Source organism: Ciconia boyciana, chromosome 6, assembly GCF_034638445.1.
Source record: "Ciconia boyciana chromosome 6, ASM3463844v1, whole genome shotgun sequence".
Taxonomy (NCBI): domain Eukaryota; kingdom Metazoa; phylum Chordata; class Aves; order Ciconiiformes; family Ciconiidae; genus Ciconia; species Ciconia boyciana.
In genome coordinates this window covers 3,064,546-3,088,254 of record NC_132939.1, presented here as the reverse complement: position 1 = coordinate 3,088,254, position 23,709 = coordinate 3,064,546, and the positions used below count along the sequence as shown (strand labels likewise).

The 23,709-nt window shown below is 40.4% G+C and overlaps 1 protein-coding gene across 1 annotated transcript; it reads right to left on the bottom strand.

The window, feature by feature from the left end:
• Window positions 1–6,880: 6,880 nt before the first annotated feature.
• On the bottom strand, window positions 6,881–23,095 carry LOC140652836 (actin, alpha skeletal muscle B-like). Its single transcript, XM_072864125.1, has 9 exons — window positions 22,471–23,095; window positions 21,631–21,777; window positions 19,964–20,092; window positions 15,637–15,747; window positions 12,922–13,006; window positions 11,515–11,676; window positions 10,216–10,407; window positions 8,599–8,780; window positions 6,881–7,397 (listed from the first exon to the last, which is right to left on the bottom strand). Exons 2-9 carry the CDS (start codon window positions 21,757–21,759, stop codon window positions 7,254–7,256), a joined length of 1,134 nt encoding a protein of 377 aa, XP_072720226.1. The 5' UTR covers window positions 21,760–21,777; window positions 22,471–23,095; the 3' UTR covers window positions 6,881–7,253.
• Window positions 23,096–23,709: the final 614 nt, after the last annotated feature.

Sequence of the window (23,709 nt, the reverse complement as noted above, 5' to 3'; positions counted from 1 at the left end):
AGAGATATTTCAACTCGTTAATCTAATTCTCCTCCATATTAGCTTGTCATGTTCTTGGGCATGGCTTCTGCCTTTCCCAATTTAATTCATGTCAAAGCTTGCAATTTTCATTGCTTGCTGTCACCGCATTATGACTCTTGTCTTCTTTCTCTCAGGACTGCTGTTTTCTGAAATCCCCAGTTAAAGAGCGATATGTAATTTAGGTGGTTTTCACTGTACAACGCTTTGCCAACTGCCCTTAATCATATTTTAAATAACTTTTCTCAGAATAGGCAGTTCCCTTCCCTCTAGCTACAGACTGGTCCCTGCCACCCTCTCCCCACCCACAATGCCATGAAGAGTCGGCCACGCTGTCGCACTTACTACAGTCAAGGACTCGGCGCCTCTCCCCAGGTTTCCTAGCTGTAGATTTGCAACAGAAATCAAGATCTTTACCTAAAACTGATACAAGCAAAATGGACGATGAGTTACAGCAATTGCTAATCAATGAATTGGGACCCAAATCTTGCCCTCACCTGGGTGTTCATTGCAGTCAGGCACGTGTCTCTTAGCTGTCTTGCTTGGGCTGGAAGACAAGCCTGGATGACCTCAGTGGTCTTTTATATTTCTATGAACAAGAAAAGTGCACTGGGAATGGAATCAGAAATGTGAACGCTGTCCACTATCACCCTTTAAATGTGTCAAATGTATTTGCCACTTCTCTTGTTGGACGTGAATGCACGATCGGGAGGCCCAGGTAATGAAGTCCGCTGGCTTCACTTCTTACATAAAATGCTCATCAGTATTTTATGTTATTAACCTTTGCAGTAAAAGATCACCAGGTCCTTTTCCTCTTTCATGAAAAGCTTTCCAGATAGAAAAAAGGGTCAGTTCATCTCAAGTATGGTGTCCCCAGCGATTTCAAGAAGCTTTTTTACAAAGGTGATTTTGCTTTCATCATTACACATTTTTCTCTCTTCCCTCCCTATTCTGCATACATGAGGTAAAGTACATGTCATTTGCTTTTTGAAGCCCACCATCCCCAATTAAAATGATCAACAATCATTTTGATCAGATTAACAATTAGTTTCAGGATTTTCCATTTCCCTTGTATTACCTTTAAATTTGGAGCTACCCAAGTGCTTGCATATTTTGTGTGTCCAAAATGCTACTGCTTTTTAAAACAGATTTTCTTGTGTAAAAAAATTTTTTAAAAAAGGGGGCCTCTGACTCTGAACTAAGAATTTAGAGATTCTTAGAATGTCAGCAAAGCCCTAACACCAAGTTGACTAGTTTCCTAGTTTATAGTTCCAAGAAAATACTATTTCACCAAAGATGCAACATCTAACTTTGAAGCAAAAATGGGGGGAAAAGCCCCCCCAAGAAATCTTAAAATGCTGCTTCTATTTTATGACTGAACATCAAGACCTGTGACATAACTGGTGAGAAGTGTTTCACCTCGGATCCCGTATCATTTAACAGGAAAGCATCGCTGATGTGAAATGCAGAATTGAAAGGTAGTGTTACAGGAGACTGAAGTCTCAGAAATCACTTGCAAGACAGCATTCACATTTAAGAGCTAGATGTCAAATATTCAGTGGATTTAATAAATTACATCCAGAGAAGCAACTGCAGCTATGCTAGTTTATATGTATGGAAGTCGGTAACCTTCATATGAATTAATATTTTCCCCTACAAGTTATTCCTATGAAAAGAAGGTCTTTCCCCTTGGAAACATGTGTGAGTGGGAATATCTGCTTACTCTTGCGTTGGATAGATTTTCTTTCCTTTAGAAGAAATAATATATAAATGATGGTGACAAAGTTTTCTTTGTTAAAGAGAATACGGGAGAACGGGTTGCTTTGAAGTGACACATTATTTAACATGCTTCCAGCAAAGCAATTTTGAGAATGTTAATGAAAGCTTATTATTATACAGCTATTACTAAATTAAAAAGAAGCAACTGTGAAGTTCAGAAAAACTTGGAAAATTTTAAAGAACATAGGAGACAGCTTCTTGAACAGTCTGAAAGCAGCAGGGTTCTGAGATGAACCTCATACGCTATACAAGGACACCATATAAATCCAGTACAACATCAGTCCAAAAAAAGTCAGCCTGAAAAATACTCTTATTCTTACTTAAGAGCACCCTTACTTTTAAGAATTGTATTCAAACACAATGCTTCGCACACCCAGAGCTATTTTATGTTATTACTTGTTAAAGAAATTGAGCAGGTAAAAGAATGAGGCCACTTCAACAAGGTTAAGGAGCACAGAAAGGACAGCCCAGAAGCACATAGTAACTCTGATACACCTACACTACATAGCTGCCCAACCGAGGCCAAAAACCTGATTACAAAAGGTGCTGTACAAAGACAAAAACCAAAAATTGGTTCCTGTTCATGAGAACTTTTAAATCTAAGAAAAGGGATAGCATTGGGGTGGCAAAAGGCAGGGCAACATTTGACAGAAAACCATCTGAGCTTCTAATTCTGGTTAGGATTCAGAGGCACCACGGCCTTATAAAATTTTACAGAAGCATTTAGAAGGACGGAAGTTGTGAAGACGTTTATAAGGAACTGCTCCACAGGGAAAAAAGAAAAAGCAACAGCATGCTTGATTTGAAAGAGAAGCTGATCAGAAGCATAAATCAACCATTTGATAGGGAAAAAGAGGAAACAGATTAAAGCTACGAGAGAGTCTTGGACGTGAAGACATACATTTCTTGGATAAAGGAAGGAGGTGAAATAATCAAAGACACAGGCTAGGAAAATGATCTTTTAGGGATGTTATTTTGAAAAGATGCAAGATTGCATTAGTAAAGGTCAAATAAAAGGATGTGGCATTAACCCAAATATATGTTGAGAATTTTAAGAATTTTACCTTGCAAATATACTGAAAAAAATCATACCTTCAAAAAACAAAGACATAGCATCCGCAACTGAACATGGCTCACTGTTGAAGTTGGAGAAGACTTTGCCCAAACCATCCAAATGTAGCTGAGGAGTCTCCTTTGGGAACAGGAGTAGGTCCCTGCCCTTTACCTTATGCTCCCCACCGGACAGCTTTGGCCAGCGGGAAAAGGCACACTCTTGATGCAGAGCAGTTTGCATCTTCATAACTGGAAAAAACTGTTGAAGAACAGTCCTTACCATTAGTATTTTTGTTGCCAGATGCTATTTCCAAGGCAGCCACAAACTCTGACCAATGCAACATGCTTCCTTTGCATCGTATCAGTTTGTGTGTAGTGAGGATATGACACGCTCTTGGCCCGTACGGAGCAAGCTGTTGAATTTCCTTTCACCTTGACAGTTTATAACAGTAACTCTCACTTTCTGCTCCAAAGACACAAATATTTTAATGATTTAAGGTAACTTCTAGTTAGACGACCTTGATACACTTACCTTGAAGTAAAATAGGGACACAAATTCGCTTGGTAATAGTCTACCTGCTCTTTAGAAAAATGTGATTAAATCACCATCAAGGACTGAATAAAGTAGATTGCCCACAGCCATACAAAGAGTTATTTGTAGTCTTTGATTTGCTGTCTTACATTTCTGAGAAGATAAGTGTTCTGCCTTTGGAGTGTCTCATCCACGAGCTGATGGTATTTACAGAAACAACAGAATCTATTAAAAATACATATAGTTCTTACCTAAAAGTCTCATTGTAGGAGATGATCTTTCTTCTTTCTCTGTCAAGTTCATCTGCTCTTAAGATAAAAAATTTCTGGACTACCTCTGCCCAGATATGATATGGTAAAGCCGTGATTTATCATGAACCTCAAGATACATTAGTTCGATGGGAAGGTGTCTTCTGAGTCCTAACTTCTAAAGCTGAGAGAAATTTGGTTTGTTTGGTTTTTAAAGAAGGTATTTATAGCCTGTATGGCTGTAGGGAAGAAAACCTGAGTGAATATTAAGCACGCGAAACCTACTAAATTAGCAAACTGAAACGCAAAGCCCTTCTCCAGAACCAGATGACTTCTGAATGTTTGGCACTGGTGGCACTGTTGATATTACACAGACATGATCTGTAGAGCTCTTTCAAATTTAGGATACTTATTGTCAGCCATACTAGTTTTGTAACCTGATGTGGAGAGTAAGGCGTGCACAGGTATGACTGAGTATAAACATTAACAGCTCCAAGGGTTTAAAGATAATCTTAAAGTGAAATGGTAACCAAGGAGTAGTTGGGAACACCAGGTGAACGGTTAGAGAAAACTGTGAACTATTTTCTTGGCTACGGGTATTCCCTACTCTCGGTTCCAACCGCTATAGTGTTCTGTACAACCACATATAGAAAAGCAGGTCTTGCATGGTGGCTAAGGCAATTTCCTCTCAGAGAAGCAGAGGTTTGCCAAATCACACAAACAGCTTTATAGTTTTACTTATTTTTATCTGTATTTGCTCTTAGCACATAATTAATTCTATTTTCAAAATGCATGTTAATTTTGCATAAGATTCCACATGCAGATTGTTAGGGAGGTATTCAGAGCATAATCAGGCCCTTCCACACTGAAAAAGGAGTCAGCTGCGGGATGAGGATTCATATTCTAACCATTGAGAGCTCACGTCTCAGCCCCAGCTGTGCCAGGAGCTAGAGATGCCAACCAAAGACCGAAGAGAATTTTGTTGTGGAGAATGAGAGAAGGAGACCTGGGGAAGGGAGGGAAGAAGAAAAGCTCCAAGAACTCTTTCAGGTATATGCAAATGCTGTAAACGTGGACCTCCCTTGCCACTTACAAAAAAATACACAATTTTAAACACTTTCTTTTTTTTTTTTCCTGATTAACAACCTGTAAGTATATACTGAAAGGATATATATATAAAAAAAAGGAAATCTAAAGAAGATCCTTCATTTTTAATATTGAAACAAGGACAAGTAGATTATTAGCAAACTGAATGGAATTTTGCTTTGATACTACAGGGAACTGCACATGTAACTCAGTTCCAGAGATCCCAGTACCTAGGTTCACGCTCTTGAACACCACACCTACAAGAGGTCAGCATTAAAATGTAAGTTATGTTTCTTAGGCAGGCGATACAGCCAGTTAACAGTGCTATTGCTATACGTAAGGTGATTTATTATCAACTTAAGCAGCCAGCAATTATATAAGCTGAGACCAAGATAATAAACTTAAAGTACAATTCATTCAGAGGCTGAGAAATTTGCAACGATTGACATTTGCTTGAGAAGACATGGATACTGGCAATTTGAACTGACTGCTGTTCAAAAGTGGGAATGAAGGTAAGATCAATCTCTTTTACTTATTAGGTAGTGGTAGCGACAGCAGACCTTTGAAGAATCCTTCCCTTACAGGGCTTTCAGCTTTTACCATGAAGAGATCATTGGGATAAGGAAATGAGATCACCCTGAGGTGGAACTCGCAGTAGTAAGAAGATTCTTTAAAACACCCCAAGACGCATTTTCAGAAGTCCATAAATCCAGCTCGTGTCTTTTCCCCATCTTTGGAAAGAGGCTGTTGTGCTTACTGGCAAGAACTTGACAGGTTTGATTTAAATCATGAAATGCACATCAAGCCTGACATCACATGAGTTCAAAGTCTACGGCATCCAGAGTCATATAGAACACACTTGCCTGCTATCTGAAACAGTAAAATCTTCACAGCTGACTCTAATCTGCAACTCTGTCCTGGTTTCAGCTGAGATAGAGTTAGTTTTCTTTATAGTGGCTGGTATGGGGCTATGTTTTGGATTTGTGCTGAAAACAGTGTTGATAATACAGAGATGTTTTAGTTGTTGCTGCACTGGTCAAGGACTTTTCAGCTTCCCGTGCTCTGCCAGGTGCAGAAGAAGCTGTGAGGGGACACAGCCAGGACAGTTGATCCAAACTGACCAAAGGGCTATTCCATACCATGGGACGTCATGCTCAGTATATAAAGCTGGGGAAGCAGAAGGAGGAGGGGGACATTTGGAGTGATGGCGTTTGTCTTCCCAAGTAACCACTACGCGTGATGGAGCCCTGCTTTCCTGGAGATGGCTGAACACCTGCCTGCCCATGGGAAGGAGTGAAGGAATTCCTTGCTTTGCTTTGCTTTGCTTGCATGCGCGGCTCTTGCTTTACCTATTAAACTGTCTTTATCTCAACCCTCGAGTTTTCTTACTTTTGCTCTTCCGATTCTCTCCCCCATCCCACCAGGGGGGAGTGAGCGAGCGGCTGCGTGGTGCTTAGTTGCCAGCTGGGGCTAAACCACGACAACAGAACATTATGAAAATTTGTCATCCAGGAAGATACATTTTTTTTTTAATAGAAACTGTGAAACAATTCTGTTTTCATTTAAAAATGGCTTAGCTAGAAAACTCAGAGGGAATGAAACCTTCTTCATAATAAAATTAAAATATAAATTAGCAATTATTATTTTATCTTTAACAGATAAACTAGTCACTATGAAATTAATGTAAGCCACAGCAGCCTTACACGGATAATTACACTTTTATTGATCCATTAAACCCAGAGTATTTCAGTAACATATTCAAAAGGTTACTATTTACTCTGTAATCATTAGCATAGCTTAGCATAGCACATATATAGGAAAAGTAAATGAAACATGAGTTAACTGCTTAGGAAGAGAGATGAAGAAAGCAATAATACATCCAATAAATTAACCTGTTACATGTAGGTTCAGAAGTACTGTAGCTTGTTGAAGCTCCTTACTGACGGGGAGCGGTGGCCACAGGGAGACTAAGGTCTCCTGCCAAACAACTGCAGGATTGCAAGGAAAGACATCCATACAAGCTCTGCTGAAAGAACTGGTACCCACGTGCACATCGGTACCCACATAAATCCGCTGTATCCTCAGTAAAATAAACCCCCTTAGAAGAATCCTGTGTACCACTTGACTGCATAAAATAAGCCTTCTTGGTACCTAAATCTTGCATTATGTTTGAGTTTGAAAGAATCACTTCTGTGCATACTTCAGACTTACCATCGACTAGCAGAGACTAACACACAGCAGCATTGTGTGTCACCTCCTGGATGGCAGGATGGCGCTTACAAATGTGGGGGGAAGGGAGGTCTACAAAAACGTATAGCATAACTACTGTTATTAATCTTGGAAAACACCCATCACTGAAATATTAGTCTCATTTTAGCATCAAAAATTAGAAGTAGTTTGCTAATTCGTAGGAAATCCATACAGTGTGGTTTTTTTAACATGTGGAAGAAAGCCAAACCACCCTCAGAGGTGAACGAGGGCAGGTGATGTGTAGAGAAACAGCACTACTTATCACTGACAGTACATGACAGAAGTATTCAAAAGCACTTGCGATGGACAATAGAGGGGCCAGCTTCCTCATATTCATCTTTACTGATCCACATTTGCTGAAAAGTGGACAGAGACGCCAATATTGAACCCCCAATCCAGACAGAGTATTTACGTTCTGGTGGTGCAATCATCTAGAAGAGAAGTGCAAACTGTTGTAAATAAAGTGACAAGCAGATAACACAGTAAACATCTCGTTGGATGAAATAACTAGGTGGAAGTCTTTTCATCATAGAAGCACAACTCCAATGAACTAAAGCACCTAAGAGGTAGAAAGGCTGCCATGTTTTGTCTTCTACCTCAAGTCGACAGAGATGCTATAATGCTACTACGAGCAGACAAATATGGCAGCCCATGAGATATCTGCAAACGGCCCATAGCACAGCTACCAAAAAATTATAAACATATATGAAAGAAAATTAAAGTTTTGAAATATTAACCTAATTTGGTTGTAAATAAAGACCACTGGGACAACACTACACAGAACGGTCTAAGCATTTTTTTTAAGGATAAAGGAATTTTCTCACATTAAAAAAAACCCGAAAACATTGAGATACACTGGCATTGTGTATCTAGCTAAGCGCTAAATGTAGAGCTAGAAGACCTCCTGCCGATTCCCCCCTTAGCCACTGAATTGTTAAAATACTCTGGATGTACCCTTGCTTCTGCATGCTCCTGCTTCCATTCCCGCCACTCCGTGTCGTGCCCGTTCAGCATGCCGCCTGCTGCCTGATAAAAAGGGCCTCTCGATTTCACTACACGTTGTCTTGAGTCCAAGCCGAAAGGGTCCTTTCAAATAGCTAACAAGCTACAGACTTTGCATGCTGCTTGGATTTTGGATTTATTCTTTCACCTTTTTCACTAATGACTTTCACTGATAGCTAAGCCTTGAAGCCTACTATTCCCAGTATCTTCTCAAGTTGTTCACGTCCCCTTTAGTATTTACAGCTCCATCTTCTCTAGGCTCATCCCTACCTCTCTTGTTGTTCTGTGGTGTCTTTCAAGTAGCCCTTTTCTCCCTCATAGCCCTACTTCACTGGGAATCCCACAGGACTCCCTTCCTTAACTGTTGTTTCACATTTTCTCAAAATGACCTCATCAACTCCCATGGCTTCAGCAACTATTTTTATTCCAGTACCTCCCAAATCCCTCTTTTAATTCTGCTTTGGCTGGTAGGAGGAAAAGAGGTACTAACTAGCAGGCTGTCCAAGGCTCTCCTAACGTCAGGACTTGGGATACAAGACCTGGACATTCTCTTATGGACATTTTGATTTGTTTATAAGATCTAACTTTCCAACAAAAGCTTCTTTTCTAAGTGCAGGTGTTCAAAATTACCTTAATCTTCATAGTACTTGGAGCCAAAGCTGTAATCTCTTTCTGCATACGATCGCCAATCCCAGGATACATCGTCGTTCCTCCAGAAAGGACGTTATTAGCATAGAGATCCTTACGGATGTCGATATCGCATTTCATAATACTGTTGTAAGTGGTTTCGTGGATACCTGCAGATTCCATCCCTGAGTGCAAAGAAGTTTCAACATGTTATTTCTCTTTGTCCCCTTCTTTTTCTTATTGTTAAAATGAAAGGAAGGCTCACTAGTCCAAGCTGTCTCCCTTAAGAAAACTCCAGAAAACAAAAGCTATGTGATGCTTAGGAGAGGAAGGAGAAAGATAGGACATACTCCTCACCTTCTTTGTAATCCCAGCATAGTAATTATACAAGCAAAATACACTTGGGAGGAAGAAGGATCCCCATTACGATTTCATACTGGGATTTTTACTTCCTCAAGTAAAAAAAAAAAAAAAAAACAAAAAACCATTATTTAAGGAAAAATTTAAAATGAGGCATTCCTGCAATAGTTTGCCATTTTTATAATCTTTTATGATGCTGTTATCTAGAAATAGAAGCCCACTTGGCATTTCAGTGAGCTACCTTTTGAGGTGTAGGTTTAATTTGAATACCAGTACAGTTAAGTTAACTTATGGTACTATTTTTTGCTAAAGAAAAGGAACAGACCAGATATAGGCCTGGGAATACAGTTTGAACTTTAAGTACTAGACTTTTAAACTAGTTTAACATGCACATTTTGACAAAGATCTGTGATCCAGAAAATCCTGATTTCCATCGCTACGTTTCTGATACTGACCATTGTTGAGCACCAGCTCTGATCCCTGATACACTTCTGGCAGCCAAATCCCTGTCTACTGAAGAGAACTTCTCCTGCTGATGTTCAAATACAGAATATTTGAACATCACTCCTGCTGATGTTCAAATACAGAACTTGGAGCTATAGTAATGCTTGAATAGTTTTGTTTCTACACACAAATGTAGCTAGCTTCACCATTTAGTTTAATGGAAATCGTGCCAAACTGCCTGCAGCCGTTTTGCTCAGTCCTCAAGAGTGGAATTTAAGTGGACAGCAGGAAATTTGTGAGGTCAGTACGAGTTACCACATAAAGTGTCAGTCATCCACTGGATAGAATGGGAATTTTAACACTACAGATAAAACTCCAGGAAAATAATGTACGATTCGATTTTGTATGATTAAATTACAGATTAATATAATAAAATGATAAACGAAAGCACTGTCTAGATAAAAAAAACCCACATAAGCAGCACTGATAGTTACATATCAGCCAGTCAAGATAAAAAGCATGATCTTCTGACAGTACTCTAAAACATCATCTTAGAAACTCTACTGCATTTATAAGAGGTTGAAACCATCTTAGAATTCAGGTATTTCTAAACTGACAGGCATCTTTTTGCCCAGCAGCTGTAGCAGCAGTGTTCATAGCTTCTACAGAACTGATTAAGTCAATAGAAGCTGCATGTTTCCAAGGACATTTGAGGATAAATACCTCAGTTCCTACAGCTGAAGGCTGTCTATACTTCCTAAGAAATTCTTCTTTTCATTCTCTGTCAAGTCCCTAGAAAGAAAAGTCCTGTCCCACCTATGAAGGATGGCTGGAAGAGAGTTTCCGGGCATCGGAACCGTTCATTCCCAATGGTGATGACTTGTCCATCAGGAAGCTCATAGCTCTTTTCAAGAGAGGAGGAGGAAGCAGCAGTTGCCATTTCATTTTCAAAATCCAAAGCCACATAACAAAGCTTCTCCTTGACATCTCTCACAATCTCTCGTTCCGCTGCAGACAGCCAACAAATTTTCAATCAACATACAGCACAACAACCAGGACACAGATTTTCTCATGCACGTTTCCCCGAGTTGATGACAGTCGTACAGTTCATTGGGTTCTGACCTCTCTGTTGTCTCAATAACATTACTTTCCCTTTGCATTGCCAAATCTCCCTCATCGGCAAATACAAGATATATTGTACTACAGAATACTGTAAAGATTAATGTTTACATGTTTATGTCCTAAAACCTTGATCAGAGGTTCATCCAGAGGTTCATCCATTACCAGCTACTAACTTTGTTCCTTTGTCTGTGGAAGAGGTATGATCAAATCACAGAATCACAGAATTGTATAGGTTGGAAAAGACCTTCAAGATCATCAAGTCCAACCGTAAACCTAACACTACCAAGCCCACCACTACACCATGTCCCTACGCACCTCATCCAAACGGCTTTTAAATACCCCCAGGGATGGCGACTCAACCACTTCCCTGGGCAGCCTGTTCCAATGCTGGACAACCCTTTCAGTGAAGTAAAATTTCCTAATATCCAATCCAAACCTCCCCTGGCGCAACTTGAGGCCATTTCCTCTCATCCTATCACTTGTTACCTGGGAGAAGAGACCGACCCCACCTTGCTACAACCTCCTTTCAGGCAGTTGTAGAGAGCGATGAGGTCTCCCCTCAGCCTCCTTTTCTCCAGGCTACACAACCCCAGTTCCCTCAGCCGCTCCCCATCAGCCTTGTGCTCCAGACTCTTCCCCAGCTTCGTTGCCCTTCTCTGGACACGCTCCAGCCCCTCAATGTCTCTCTTGGAGTGAGGGGCCCAAAACTGAACACAGTATTCGAGGTGCGGCCTCACCAGTGAAATACAACAACCAGTTACATTTGTCAGTGACTTAGGATTTCCTAATGAGGTGGCATCCTCGTCCCTGATGCTCGACGTATATGCTGAAAGCCAGAGTCAGGAAAACCCCATTAACTAACATGAACTGTTCTTCCCAGGGCAACCTAGTGATGGGAATTTTGATGCATCTCGCCAGGTACACGCTTCCTGCATAATAAGACAACTAACAGAGCAAACGTATGCAAAGGGCATCCAAAGCACAGCTCATTACCAGTGGTGACAAAAGAGTAGCCCCTCTCCGTAAGAATTTTCATGAGATAGTCAGTCAGGTCTCTGCCTGCCAGATCAAGTCTCATGATGGCATGAGGCAAGGCATAGCCCTCATAGATAGGCACATTGTGTGTGACACCATCCCCGGAATCCAAAACTATTCCTGGAAAGTGAAAGAAACAGAGAAGGTGGTTATTTCCCACTGATACAGGGTCTCCACATACTCCGTATTCTCAGCTGAAACATGCAACAACAAATAAAGATGCTCACATGGCGATCGCTTCTGTCATTTCTACAGCTAAAAAGCTGCTCATGTGAGATGAAATCGTTAGCACAAACTAAGCAGCAACTGCATTTGGGGGAAAAAAAGAGATGTAACATTCAGCGATTTGATTGTATTGTTCTTGCTGAACGGATGTTAGCAATGAGGATCCTACATGGATGCAGAGGCTTTCATTTCAGACGACCCCTAGTACTTTACAGACATGATGTAATGTACAAACCATAAAAAAAAAACCTATCTATAAAATTAAAAATTTGAATCTGCCATTAAAATAAACCACTCCATTAGGGAAAATATAACAATGGTTTATCTGTGCACAGCCATGTTAGTTATATCCTTGGATAGGAAATGAAGTACATGTTTTCCACTCAAAATGAATAAAGCATTTCTGATACCAAACTTGCATACAAATAGTTGAACTTTAAAAGTAAAGCAAGTATTTATGGCAATTGTAATTCCTGTAAGCTGGCAATCTTTTCACACAAAATTTTATTGTGGCATCAGGCTACAAAGACAGATGGTATTTTAGTTTTTTTCAAAGTATATGAAGACTCAAGAGTTGCTAAGAAGTAATTTATCGTCTCAATGCTTGATCAGACTCTAAATGGCAATAAGAAGAGACCTCCATGCTAATTCTAACGATCACTTAACAGCAGACACCATTAGGTGATTGAAATTTAACATTTAAATGAAGTATTTTCATTTCGCTGAATATGGGTAGGTTTTTTTTTCTACTGGGAAGGGAGCTCAACAATAGAGGTCTAAAGTAAGAAGGAACCATGGGTTTGGAATAATCCAGTTAAGATACAGCCTCTTCTCTATGCTGTGCAATTAAGGGCAGTATCAAACTGTATCATCTTTCATCGGTTCATACAGTTGAGCCGTAGTCACTTGAGTTTTTGAAGCAGAAAGTCATAAATCTACACCCACACCTGCCATGAAGTTGAAAACAACAAAGAGGTACTTGCACAGCATGGCGGGAAGTATTCAGTTTCCATACGGCTATCAGTTCTTCTTAATACACTGGGGCATCATAATCGACATATATCTCTGTGTGTGTGCGTATGTGCACATACATCCACGAGAGAAGGGCAGGTGGAAAACACAACTCCCAGAAAGACTCACCAGTTGTTCTTCCAGATGCATACAGAGACAGCACTGCCTGAATTGCTACATACATGGCTGGCACATTGAACGTCTCAAACATAATCTGGAATGAAGAATTTCAAAACCTTTAGGATCCACACTTAAGAGTATCTGAAGAGACAGTAATTTTATTTATTTTTTTTTTTTTAATGGATACTGCCATTTACTACTCCTGAGTCCCCTCCTGAACCGTGGTTCTTCTGTGAACAGCACGCTATGTTTTCTTTAGGATTTCATTTAAAAAAAAGAAAAAAAAAATCACTGAAGTCAGTGGATATCTTTCCATTAACCTCAGACTAGGTCAGATTTTTACCGATAACACTAATTGAACATGACACCTTGGGATAACTTTTTTACCCTGATGGCAGGGCTGCAACAATGCAGCAATCTAAGGATTTTATATAGAGAGAGAGACAGAGAGGTATATATACACACACACGCACAAAATATTTATAGAAGACACAGCTAGAAGAAGCCATGAGGAACAAACTGTCTGTTCCCATCTCAAGGAAGAATCAGCCATTCCTGACACAGCTTTGGTTCTCTCTCAGAAATTCCTCTGCTGAAGCATCCACGGATTCCTCCAGCAAACAAATCTAGTGATACACTATACTTACTATTACCAGGGTTTTCCTGGAGTCTAGCTAAAACCTCACTTGGTCTAGTTTAAACTCATTACATCTCATTCTGTCCCCCCCAGCAAACACAACAGTTTATCTTTTGTCTTTATGGCAACCTTAGCCATATTCTCCTGTCTCATCCCCCGCCTCCTCTACTCTAACAAGCTCCAGTTCTTTCCGTCTCCTGTGTCAGAGACACTGCAATTTAATCCAAGCAGACGGAACAACATTTGTTTCCAGCTGGACTTCCACTGGACCTCTGCTAAGGAAAACCATTAAGGGCACACAGTGAACTAACACACTCTGGACAACCCTATGCGCTGTATCCTCTCTTAAAGCAATGCCACCTACCCCATCACGAGTGGTGCTGCTGTGACCACCTTTCAGAGAATCATAGAATCATTTAGGTTGGAAAAGACCCTTAAGATCATCGAGTCCAACCATAAACCTAACACTGCCAAGTCCACCACTACACCGTGTTTCCAGTGGTGTAGTCCACCACTACACCATGTTTCTAAACTCCACGTCTCCACGTCTTTTCAATACCTCCAGGGATGGTGACTCAGCCATCACCATTGTACCCGTCAGAGCCACTGACATCAGGGGGTTAAACTTAAACTTAGGATTTCATAAGCTAATACCTTTGCCAATGAAGTCTACTTTTAATGAAAAGTATGCTTTCAACTAAAGAATACACAAATTACTGATATTTCCTAGTTAATTAATGTAATGAATTTAATGCAATCAGTAATAAACAATAAGCCTTTAAACAATCTTGAAAACAGGATTTATCATTACAGTATAATGACAGAGAAACAGTCCTAGACATGTCTACTGTATGAACCACACTTCCTGGTTGTTATAAACTAGGCTTTTCTTACGGTCTGTTGTCATTTAGTATCTCCCAGTTGTATTATCTCTCAGTAATGCGTGCTGTCAAGCTCACTACTTAATTAGTTTATTTACACTGTTGCTAAATTGATGCATAATCTTCCTATTAAATATATGCCAAAAGTGGGCACAAAGGGAAGTGCAGAGACACATCTAATTTTCCCAGGTGATTTTATACCTATATCTGTATTTAAATCACACTTACTTCTGGTTACAGCACTGGCTAAATTTATAACATAGACTTTTGGCCAGAAGGCTGCTCTAAAATATACAAACTTCAGAGGTCAACTTTTGATTCTGATCCGAGTCTGCCAAATCAGACTGGGTATGTCACAGGCAGAAACGTTTAGCGAAGCATCATTTAAGTTTGAATGCTTCAGACAGCTCACTTTGCCATGCTAGCACAAACATTCCAGTTTTTGAACCCTTTTCCCCTGATCCCTGAAGAGGTACTCCAGTTGGGAACCCCACAAAGTCATCTGCATGATGGCCTTCAAACATCTTTATTCAAATCTTCCCAAAAAATGCAATTCTGATACGATAACTAGCATTTTGTCTGATGCAAAAGCGTTGATAAAGTCAGAGTCTTCAAGGGAGAAAGCAGGAGCTGGTTCAGCACGAGCTGAGGAGTTGGGCTGCTCCAAGTTGAGCACTCTTGGTGGCCAGAGGTAGGCACATGAAAGGCGTCATTGACCCAAAACTCACACAGAAGTGTGATTCAGCTGGGACATGACCCGTGTTACAGTGCTTGCAAACCTCAGATTTAAATACATCAATGACTTATAACTCCATCCAAAAAAATTACATGAATCCTGGGCTAACATTATCGACACACCGAAACTCAGCATCAGAAGCCACCTTAGCCTCCAGGTTCCCGACTTCCAGAACCGAGCACGCACACACAGTCTTGTGAACAAAGAAAATTACTTCAAGCTTTTAAGAGGCTAGTTCCATGTATCTCACTGCCACACACAAGTACGAAACATTTTTGGGCCATCCAGAGAACTTGCGTGAGCAGCGGAAACCCTTGCTCTCTCACCATGGCTTAGGCAGCACGCTGACCCACACTAACCCTTAAAGGATTATCTCCCAGATTAAGAAGAAAGTCGAACACCCAGGACTATTTATATTTTTAGCTGCTTCTGGGCAGAAATGATCTGCAGCACAACATTCAGCTGGTTACCTGAGTCATTTTTTCACGGTTGGCCTTGGGATTCAAGGGGGCCTCGGTCAGCAGGACGGGGTGTTCCTCCGGTGCAACACGGAGCTCATTGTAGAAAGAATGATGCCAAATCTAAAAATGAAAATCACTTTAGAGAAGTGTTCTGAAAACCATTTCTTCTGCCCACAGAACTACACAGAAAGCTTTTCAAATACAGTCTGAGCAATTATCTTTTTTACAGACATTAAAATAGGCAGAAAGCATGCAAGAGCGAATCTGCCAAATTCAAGTCTATTTTAGAATCCAAACCATTGGGTTTCTACTGTATATAACAGCAGAATATAACCTACACAACGGAGTCTTTCCAGTTAGGATTCCCTAAACAGAGCACAGATCAGCCTCTCTAAACAGGGGCACGGGTCAGTTCCCACCCGCAGTGCTCCGATACAGAAGCTGAGCCAAGCACTGAACTCTTAGACCTGGCGAGACTTCTCCACTTCAAGCTGCTTGGAGACTGATCCAGTTGCAAGTCATTGCCAAGATGGTCTTTAGAAATCTAATTATTTCCACAGAAGTGAAAGCCCCTTTATGCCGCAGATATTTCATCCAGTAAATCCTGAATCAAACTCTCACTCACTATAGAGTAAATTTCTTAGTCACGGTCTGTAAAGTACTGTAGTATTTTTTCATGCTGGAAGGTGCTACCTGTATCAAACGATGCTGGCTTGGATTGTCTGAGGACTATGGCTGTGAGGAGCTGAAAGGATTTTTTTCTTGATGCCAGCTCAAAGACAGACTGTTCAGTAACACGATGAACTTTTTCTTATCTTCTCGTTTAATTCTTTCCTACCCTTATTTCTTTTTTTTCTCTTTTTAGCTCTGCTTTGCCTGACCCAACAAGCTTATTTCTGAGCACAAAACATCAGGATAGTTTTATGGGTAAGTTTTTTTGATTAATATCCTAGAAACAAGTATTATTATGCTCCAAAATGAACTTAAATGGAAAAACTATCTTCTCTAAATTTGAAGCACCTACAAAGTCAACAGCTGCCCAGAGCTGGAATTATTCATTAAGAGAATTAATCAGCCCTAAAAAAAAAATTTCAATTCCATCTCAGCCCCCTGAAAAATATTATCAGATGTTTCCAGAACTGGGGCTGGGGATGCTGGGCCATCTTCCATTTGAAGGTTTAGAATACAAATACAGGGAGAAGTTGAATAAAACAGAGAGTAATCGTGTAAAAGTTGAAAATATAAACCAGATGTAAGAATAAAAAGACTGCCATTTCAGACAGGAAAGAACCAAGGCAAGAGAAGGAAAACTCAGTGCTTGCATAATTAACGAAATACCAGCGATTTCAGCAGTGAGGAACAAACCTGGAGTCAAAAAGCAGGACCCTGCCTACACCTCCGGCAGTTTGCAGGTGTTTCCTCAAAACCAGGCTGGATTAGGCACTGTACAGCCCATTAGATTTGACCTAATGATAACCATCATGTTAATGGCTAATGATATTCTACAAGAAAGAAAAATAGTTCCGTGTTGGATTTTATAGGTCATGAGAATTAAATGCAAGCAGCAAGCACAATAGCAAAGAGAAATTACTGAGGAAGAATTATTCCAACGCTTATATTAAACATTTACATAGTCACCAGAGCCAGAAAACGCTTCATCCCAACGCTTTCCCTCCCATAGCTGTCAGCTCCGTTGCTGTGAACAAATTAACAGTGATGTACAATGCCCTGTATTATTCTCCAGCAGAAAACAGAGCAGTTCCAATTTGAATATTGTGAATTGAAGCACAGGAGAAGAAGAATGCTTCATTTCATCGCCTACATATTCTCCTCCTGCATTCACACGAACGTCTGCGCGTCCTGCAGCATCCTCGCTCTCGCTTTCTCTCGCACACATGCCCGCTCAGCCTAATCTTTTGGTGACCCCCCTCTTTTTGTAACGTGTGGATGCTTGGGCACCGCACTATTATGCCTTTGTCCCGTTTTTGGCACGTTACCCAGTAATTCTCTTGTTTTTTCTACATGGTGATGCTTTTAGTAGTAAGATTTCCAAGCGCTGGAAAGAAATTTGTGGTTCGGATCAAAATCATGCAACTGGTTTAAAAATCTTGGGGCAGGGGTGGGAGGGAATATATATGCATATACAAAACTCATTCCCTTAGCATGAAAACTTTAGGAATTGCATTTCAGAACTTCTCTCAGCCATAAAAGTGCGTGCACATGTTTGTACATGTGTGTGCATGTGTGTGTGTTACAGAGCCTCAGGGGAAGATGAGATAAATGACTGAATCAGGGAAGCCTGTATATAAAAAAAAAAATGCCTTTTTTCTTATTTGCAATAATCACAAAAGTTAGCAATGCTGTTTCTTGTCTCTTCCCTACCGCTGCCTTTCTCTCATGCTTCTTTTTTATATTGGTTGCTCATGGCTCGTTCACTTGAAAGCAGCCTCCACCTTCTGTCCCACTCTGCTCCTGGGCTCAGCAAGAAGCCCAAGCACAACTCGGCACTGGGGCACCTTTGCCAGCTACTGCACGTTGCAAGCTGTATGTCAGAAGGTGGCAAGTCTTGGCTAGGGGCCCATTTTCACAAGGAATTCCTTCATCCGTTTAAGTGACAAAGAGAAGAAAAGTTCAAACTACAAGAACCTGTGTAGTAGCTGACCATTATTTGAATTACAGCACTGCCTGAAGCCTCCACCACATTACACCCTTTAAAACCAATCAATCTAGCCATGAGTTTACACTACAGTAAAGCATATGCCACCTTTTTTTACCTTCTCTAATTCCTTTTCCAAACTAGATTTTAGGTAGCCTTCTCTAGCATCCAGCATTACCCAGAAAAAGAACACATACCCGTATGCGTTACACAGAGGACAATTTCCAGATGCAGAGACCAATTGCTGAGGGAAGAACATAAAATAGTGACGTCCAATTTTATTTTAATTTATTTTTTTTTCCTACAGAGAAATATAATTTCTTGCTGAATACAGACAGCAGGAAAATTATCAGGAAGGACAACATAACGGGATGTACGAGGTAGCCTTTCTACTCCGCAGAAACTAGCAAGGTGTCCTCCCAGCAAGCAGTGCAATAATGAAATGCAAATACTGTGCTTCCATCTAGAGGAGTAGGTGGGCAATTTATTTCCAAATTTGAGCTGAGGAACTCCCATTGCTCCTGTATCGACTCTGGTCTGTTCAGCTGGAACACTCTGTGCTTGACAATTTGAGTTCACGAATATGACACAATAACTGACTTTAGGTATACGTATTATAGTTGTAAACACCTTGTCTCAGCAAGCGTGAGTACAGAACACCACCGGCCCCGTGTCTTCCTTTCAGTGGTATTTTCCACAGGAAAACATCACTAGAAGCATGTGCTTGTGGAGTTTCCTTCCCATACCATTCCACCTGGCGATGACAAGGGACTGAATCACAATCCTCTCTTTAAAGACAACATACAATATTTCCACATACAGACTCAGATGCTTCCTGAAGAGACCAGGACATACGGGATATCAGAGATATTTAGCAGGGTGAGAGAGCCCTTCGGACTCCTCCTGCCTCTCCAGCTTCTCCCATGAGCACACCTCATCGCCTGTGCCTGGTCTGGGACATCCTTAAGCGGGCATTGCACAAAGAGGTCATTGCACTGACCGCGTGCCAAGAAAGTCGGGCTTGATAGGGAATAAAGACGCCTTCTCGCCATCCAGATGTTAAAAGCTAACTGGAATTGGCATCAGCAAAACATGCTTCAGGAAAAAAATAATCCCACTCTCAAAGGATTACTATAGGGATAGGAAGCCCCAATCTGTCTTTTCCTCTTTAATTGACAGTGAGAATGTCATATGCAATACAAGATGCAGGCATCACCCATCGTCTTGTTCATGTAGGCAAGTACCGAGGAGGGAAAATCACCCCTCCACGTTACAGTTTTTGTTCCCAACTTAAGTAATGTGTCTTTAATATTCCTCTGATTCACCGCTGATGAATCGCAACCTGTATTTTTTTTACTTTAGCTACATTCTATCATTGTCAAACGTTCTGCCTCAGTATGAACGTCAAGACCAAGAACAGTATGTATAAAGCATAGAATACTTTTATAACATACTGCCAAATCTGGTGAGTAATAAGCATTTACTTTTTCAAATAGTCATTCTAGAAGTGCCAAGACCTGATCAACTCCTGTACTAGCATATTGTACTATCCCTTTACCTATACAGCAATTACAAATTCTTCAAGGATTTTCCCTTTGGTTTGCAAGAAGGTTAATAGCAAATTGTATGTCTTGGATAAGACGACACCTCAACAAAATTACATTAAAAATAAACACCCACCTTCTCCATGTCATCCCAGTTAGTGATGATTCCATGCTCAATGGGATACTTCAGCGTCAGGATCCCTCTTTTACTTTGTGCTTCATCCCCTACGTAGCTGTCTTTTTGACCCATTCCAACCATAACACCCTGCAAAGTGTATTATTCTAATATTAGTGCAGTATATCATGCCCATTAGAGATAGAACCTGCTATATTGTACCTACTACTGCTGTTCCAGAACATAATCCCTAAATGTGCAAGGAACTAAAATGTGAATATATTGGTAACTACCTTCTCGGTACTACCATCCCCTAGCAACCCACGAGGACGAGCAAGGCAGCTTCAAAAAGGAAGGAAGGTATCTCACACTGGGCCAGCCAAGGCAGGCATCAGCAAACTCAAGGTTCTCCACAAGGGACAGGTCCTTCGTCATTGCACAAAGGAATAACGGGAAGGAATTATAGCTGAAAAAGATACAATCTCCCTAGATTTACTTTCTATATTCAGTTGCCCTTTCTGTCTAGGCAGTTCCACTATTGCCTTTAAAAAGTGAGATTCCCCCTTGCTGGAAGTGAAATGGTTTTGAAAAATATACTTTTTGCAAAAAAGCATTAATTTATATAAAACAGAGACAGATTTTCTAAAAGAAAACTCACTTATTAAATAATAGGTTTACTAAGTTTATCTTGTTTGCATTAGGAAGCCTATCACGATTGCCCCAAATAATATAACAACATACAAGGTAAAATATTATTCATCAACTAGCATAAAAATATTTTTCTCATGGATTCATTAATTCCATTGATTCATTAATACAGCTGCTGAGCTGCTTAACTGTGCAAAATGGCATGCCAAAAGACAATGAACAATTTGAGAGGTTAAAGAATGGATGGTTTCAACAACTGATATTCAACGTCAACAATTCATAGAGGTGTTCAAAATGCATTCCTTAAAATGCTTAGTATTTTACACCTGAAACCAGGTTTATTCAGCTCAACTAAAGACCACACAGAACTTCAGGGAAGGGTTTTATAGTCCAGAAAATTAAAATCTTACTCAGATATTAATAAAATGAACAAAAACCTGTGTCTTCTATTTATAAAGGAACTGTTAGGAAATTAATTAAGCAGAAAGACCCTTTCCAAGGTCAAGAAAAGCCACATTTATCCTTTCAAGTCCTGTTTGAGTTGATAAAGTGATGTGCTAGAGACCTTTTTTGGAAGTTTATTGGGCCATGCTGTTGCTTAATGGAACAATAAGAGGAACTTATCATTATTATTCATTTGGTTTCTCATGCTAGAAATGTTCTGCCTATCTTTTTTCTTTGTATTAATGCAGCAAGTATTAATTAATCCAGCAAGCTGGGTGGTTGTTGTTTGTTTGTTTTTTTCATAAGACACCTTCATATCATTAAAACACTCATGTTCTTTTATAGTCAACATTTTATGGCCGAAGAACACCTTTTCCAAAGGATCAATAAGTTTACCTCAAAGTATTAAAGATCTGCAGCTCAGTCCTCCAGTTCTTCACAAGCTGAACTACTAAGGCCAATGGGAGTTTTGCCTGAATAAATCTGATGCTTTATCACCACCAGGTCTAAAGTCTCAAAAAAACCCACAAGAAACCAAAACCAACTCAAAACAACCACCCAAACCAGACAGCGCTTCCATGTTGGTACCAACCGACCTGATGTCGAGGACGTCCAACGATGGATGGAAATACAGCTCTTGGGGCATCATCTCCTGCAAACCCAGCTTTGCAAAGCCCAGAACCATTGTCACATACAAGGGCAGTGGTTTCATCGTCATCGCACATAGTGCCTCACAATTTTGGCTGCAAAACAGTAATTTGGGGGGGGGGGGGGGGGGGGGGAAGAGAGCAGATGGAAGGGAATAGGACAGAAGCAACTCTCCATCATTTAGAGAGCAAACTGCTGTAAAAAGAATAATTTTGGAAAAGAATAAACCTCAACAGCAAAGTCTATGCTAACGTCCCGATCTTGCAAAGTATCCACATAAATTTCAGCTTGAATAGGTTTTACTGAAGCAAATTAATCAGGACATTCAGCCTTTGTTTCCAAAAGGGAAATCTCCTCTGCTGTAGCCTCAAGGGGTCCTGTGATATTCTGTTAATTGGCCTTGTGATCACAGGACAAGTTCAGCTAGAGGATAGACATTCAGCTGTACTTGGACTTAAGCAAGCATAATGCCATCTCTTCCAAGGCTGAATTATCTTCTAGAAATTTCATTTGTTAAAAATGAATTGATCATATGCACGTACCAGTTATAAAGTTAGCAGTTAAATGGTAAATAAGAATCGCCAAACATTCATTACTTCAAAGACTGCAGTTGTTCCCTAGTAGCATGTTTAAATTGGCCTTTTTCTTAGAGGGTCATCATCAATCTTAAACAAACAACTAAAAATAAGTTTCAGGGAAGCGTTTGCTGTGTGTTTTTAAACGACAGCTCCCCTGTAACGTGAAGTGCTCACTACAGGACCTATTCCATATTTGTAAGTGGTACATACCTTATCGAAGTGGTTATTCTGGGAAACAGAACAAGGGGCAGCTGGCACAAGCGCCCAGGAACAGCTCAACTTCAGCGGTTGGCCAACACATCAGACAAAGTCCTGAACTCATTGAAATTCATGGCAAAACTCCCACCGAGGGAGGGCCCGAATTTCACCAAGACTTCTGTTGCGGATTCCTTGGTTATTTTTAGGACTGTACGATTGCCTCTTTAGGCAGTCAAGGAGAGGGAAGGATTTGCTTTTTTCCTTCTCTGGCACTTCACTCGGTAAGGAAGGGTACCTCAGAAATGGGAAAGGAATGAAAAACAGCGCTTGTCCAGCGAAGTTCTGGTCCCTAACGATGCAAAAATGGATTAAGCACCATTTTTGCAATTAATGCAAAAATGTATTTGTCTTCTGATGGCATTACAGTTCCACCCGAGAGCTACGTGCCCAGGCAGGCCAGGAGCAGTGGCAGAACAGCCACCAGCATTAGGGTCTGCCCTGCAACCGATTCATGCTGTCCCATTTGTGGAGTTTAAAATATCTCATGCTCTTCAGAGGATCCCTGCAAGAATACCAAAGTCCCTGGAGATTTATAAACAGGAACAGTTTTGGGTTTTAAAGTTTGAGCTGCATGAAGTTCCTGGTGTTCAGTCCTTTCCCGTATGCTTTACAAGGCAAGACTGTGACATGACCGAACCCAATGCTTGCAGGTGAAATGGAAGCATAATTCGAAAATATGACATTAAGTAAGAAAAATCACTTTAATTCTTGTTGATGTGCCTGTGACTAGATGATTCTTTTTCACATAAAGAAGCAAAGTAATTTTATCACATAGATTTGTTAACAGCTTTAATATAGGAATGTTTAACCGTTAGTTCTAGTAGCTGGTATTTTGGAACATTCATTCATGTTGCCATGAATTGTTACTTCCTTCTAAAACCCTCAGGAAAAGGCTTTTAGAATGCAATAAACCAACCATTTACCAGCAGTATCCAACATTACAGAACTGCACCCAGACTCTGACTCCATCAATGCAAAACAGAAGGAAACTCAGTTCTTAAATACATCAGAAATTACATGGGATGAGGCATTAGAATTTAGGAGTTCGCATGTCATGTATGGCTTTACATGTAAAACTCAGGTCAGGCCAGCCATACTCAGAGAAACAAAATTCATAGGGAAACCCAGCTGATCTGTGCAAGTTACACTTCAAAGTGCTGGCAGCAATTGGTTACACTTTCACTCGCTATT

Coding starts and splice junctions, on each gene's coding strand:
- LOC140652836 (XM_072864125.1), bottom strand. CDS start 21,759: ATGTGCGATGACGATGAAACCACTGCCCTTGTATGTGACAATGGTTCT. Junction 13,007..15,636: donor ACCGTGAAAAAATGACTCAG/GTAACCAGCTGA, acceptor TCTTCATTCCAG/ATTATGTTTGAGACGTTCAA. Junction 7,398..8,598: donor CAAGTACTATGAAGATTAAG/GTAATTTTGAAC, acceptor CTTCTCTTCTAG/ATGATTGCACCACCAGAACG.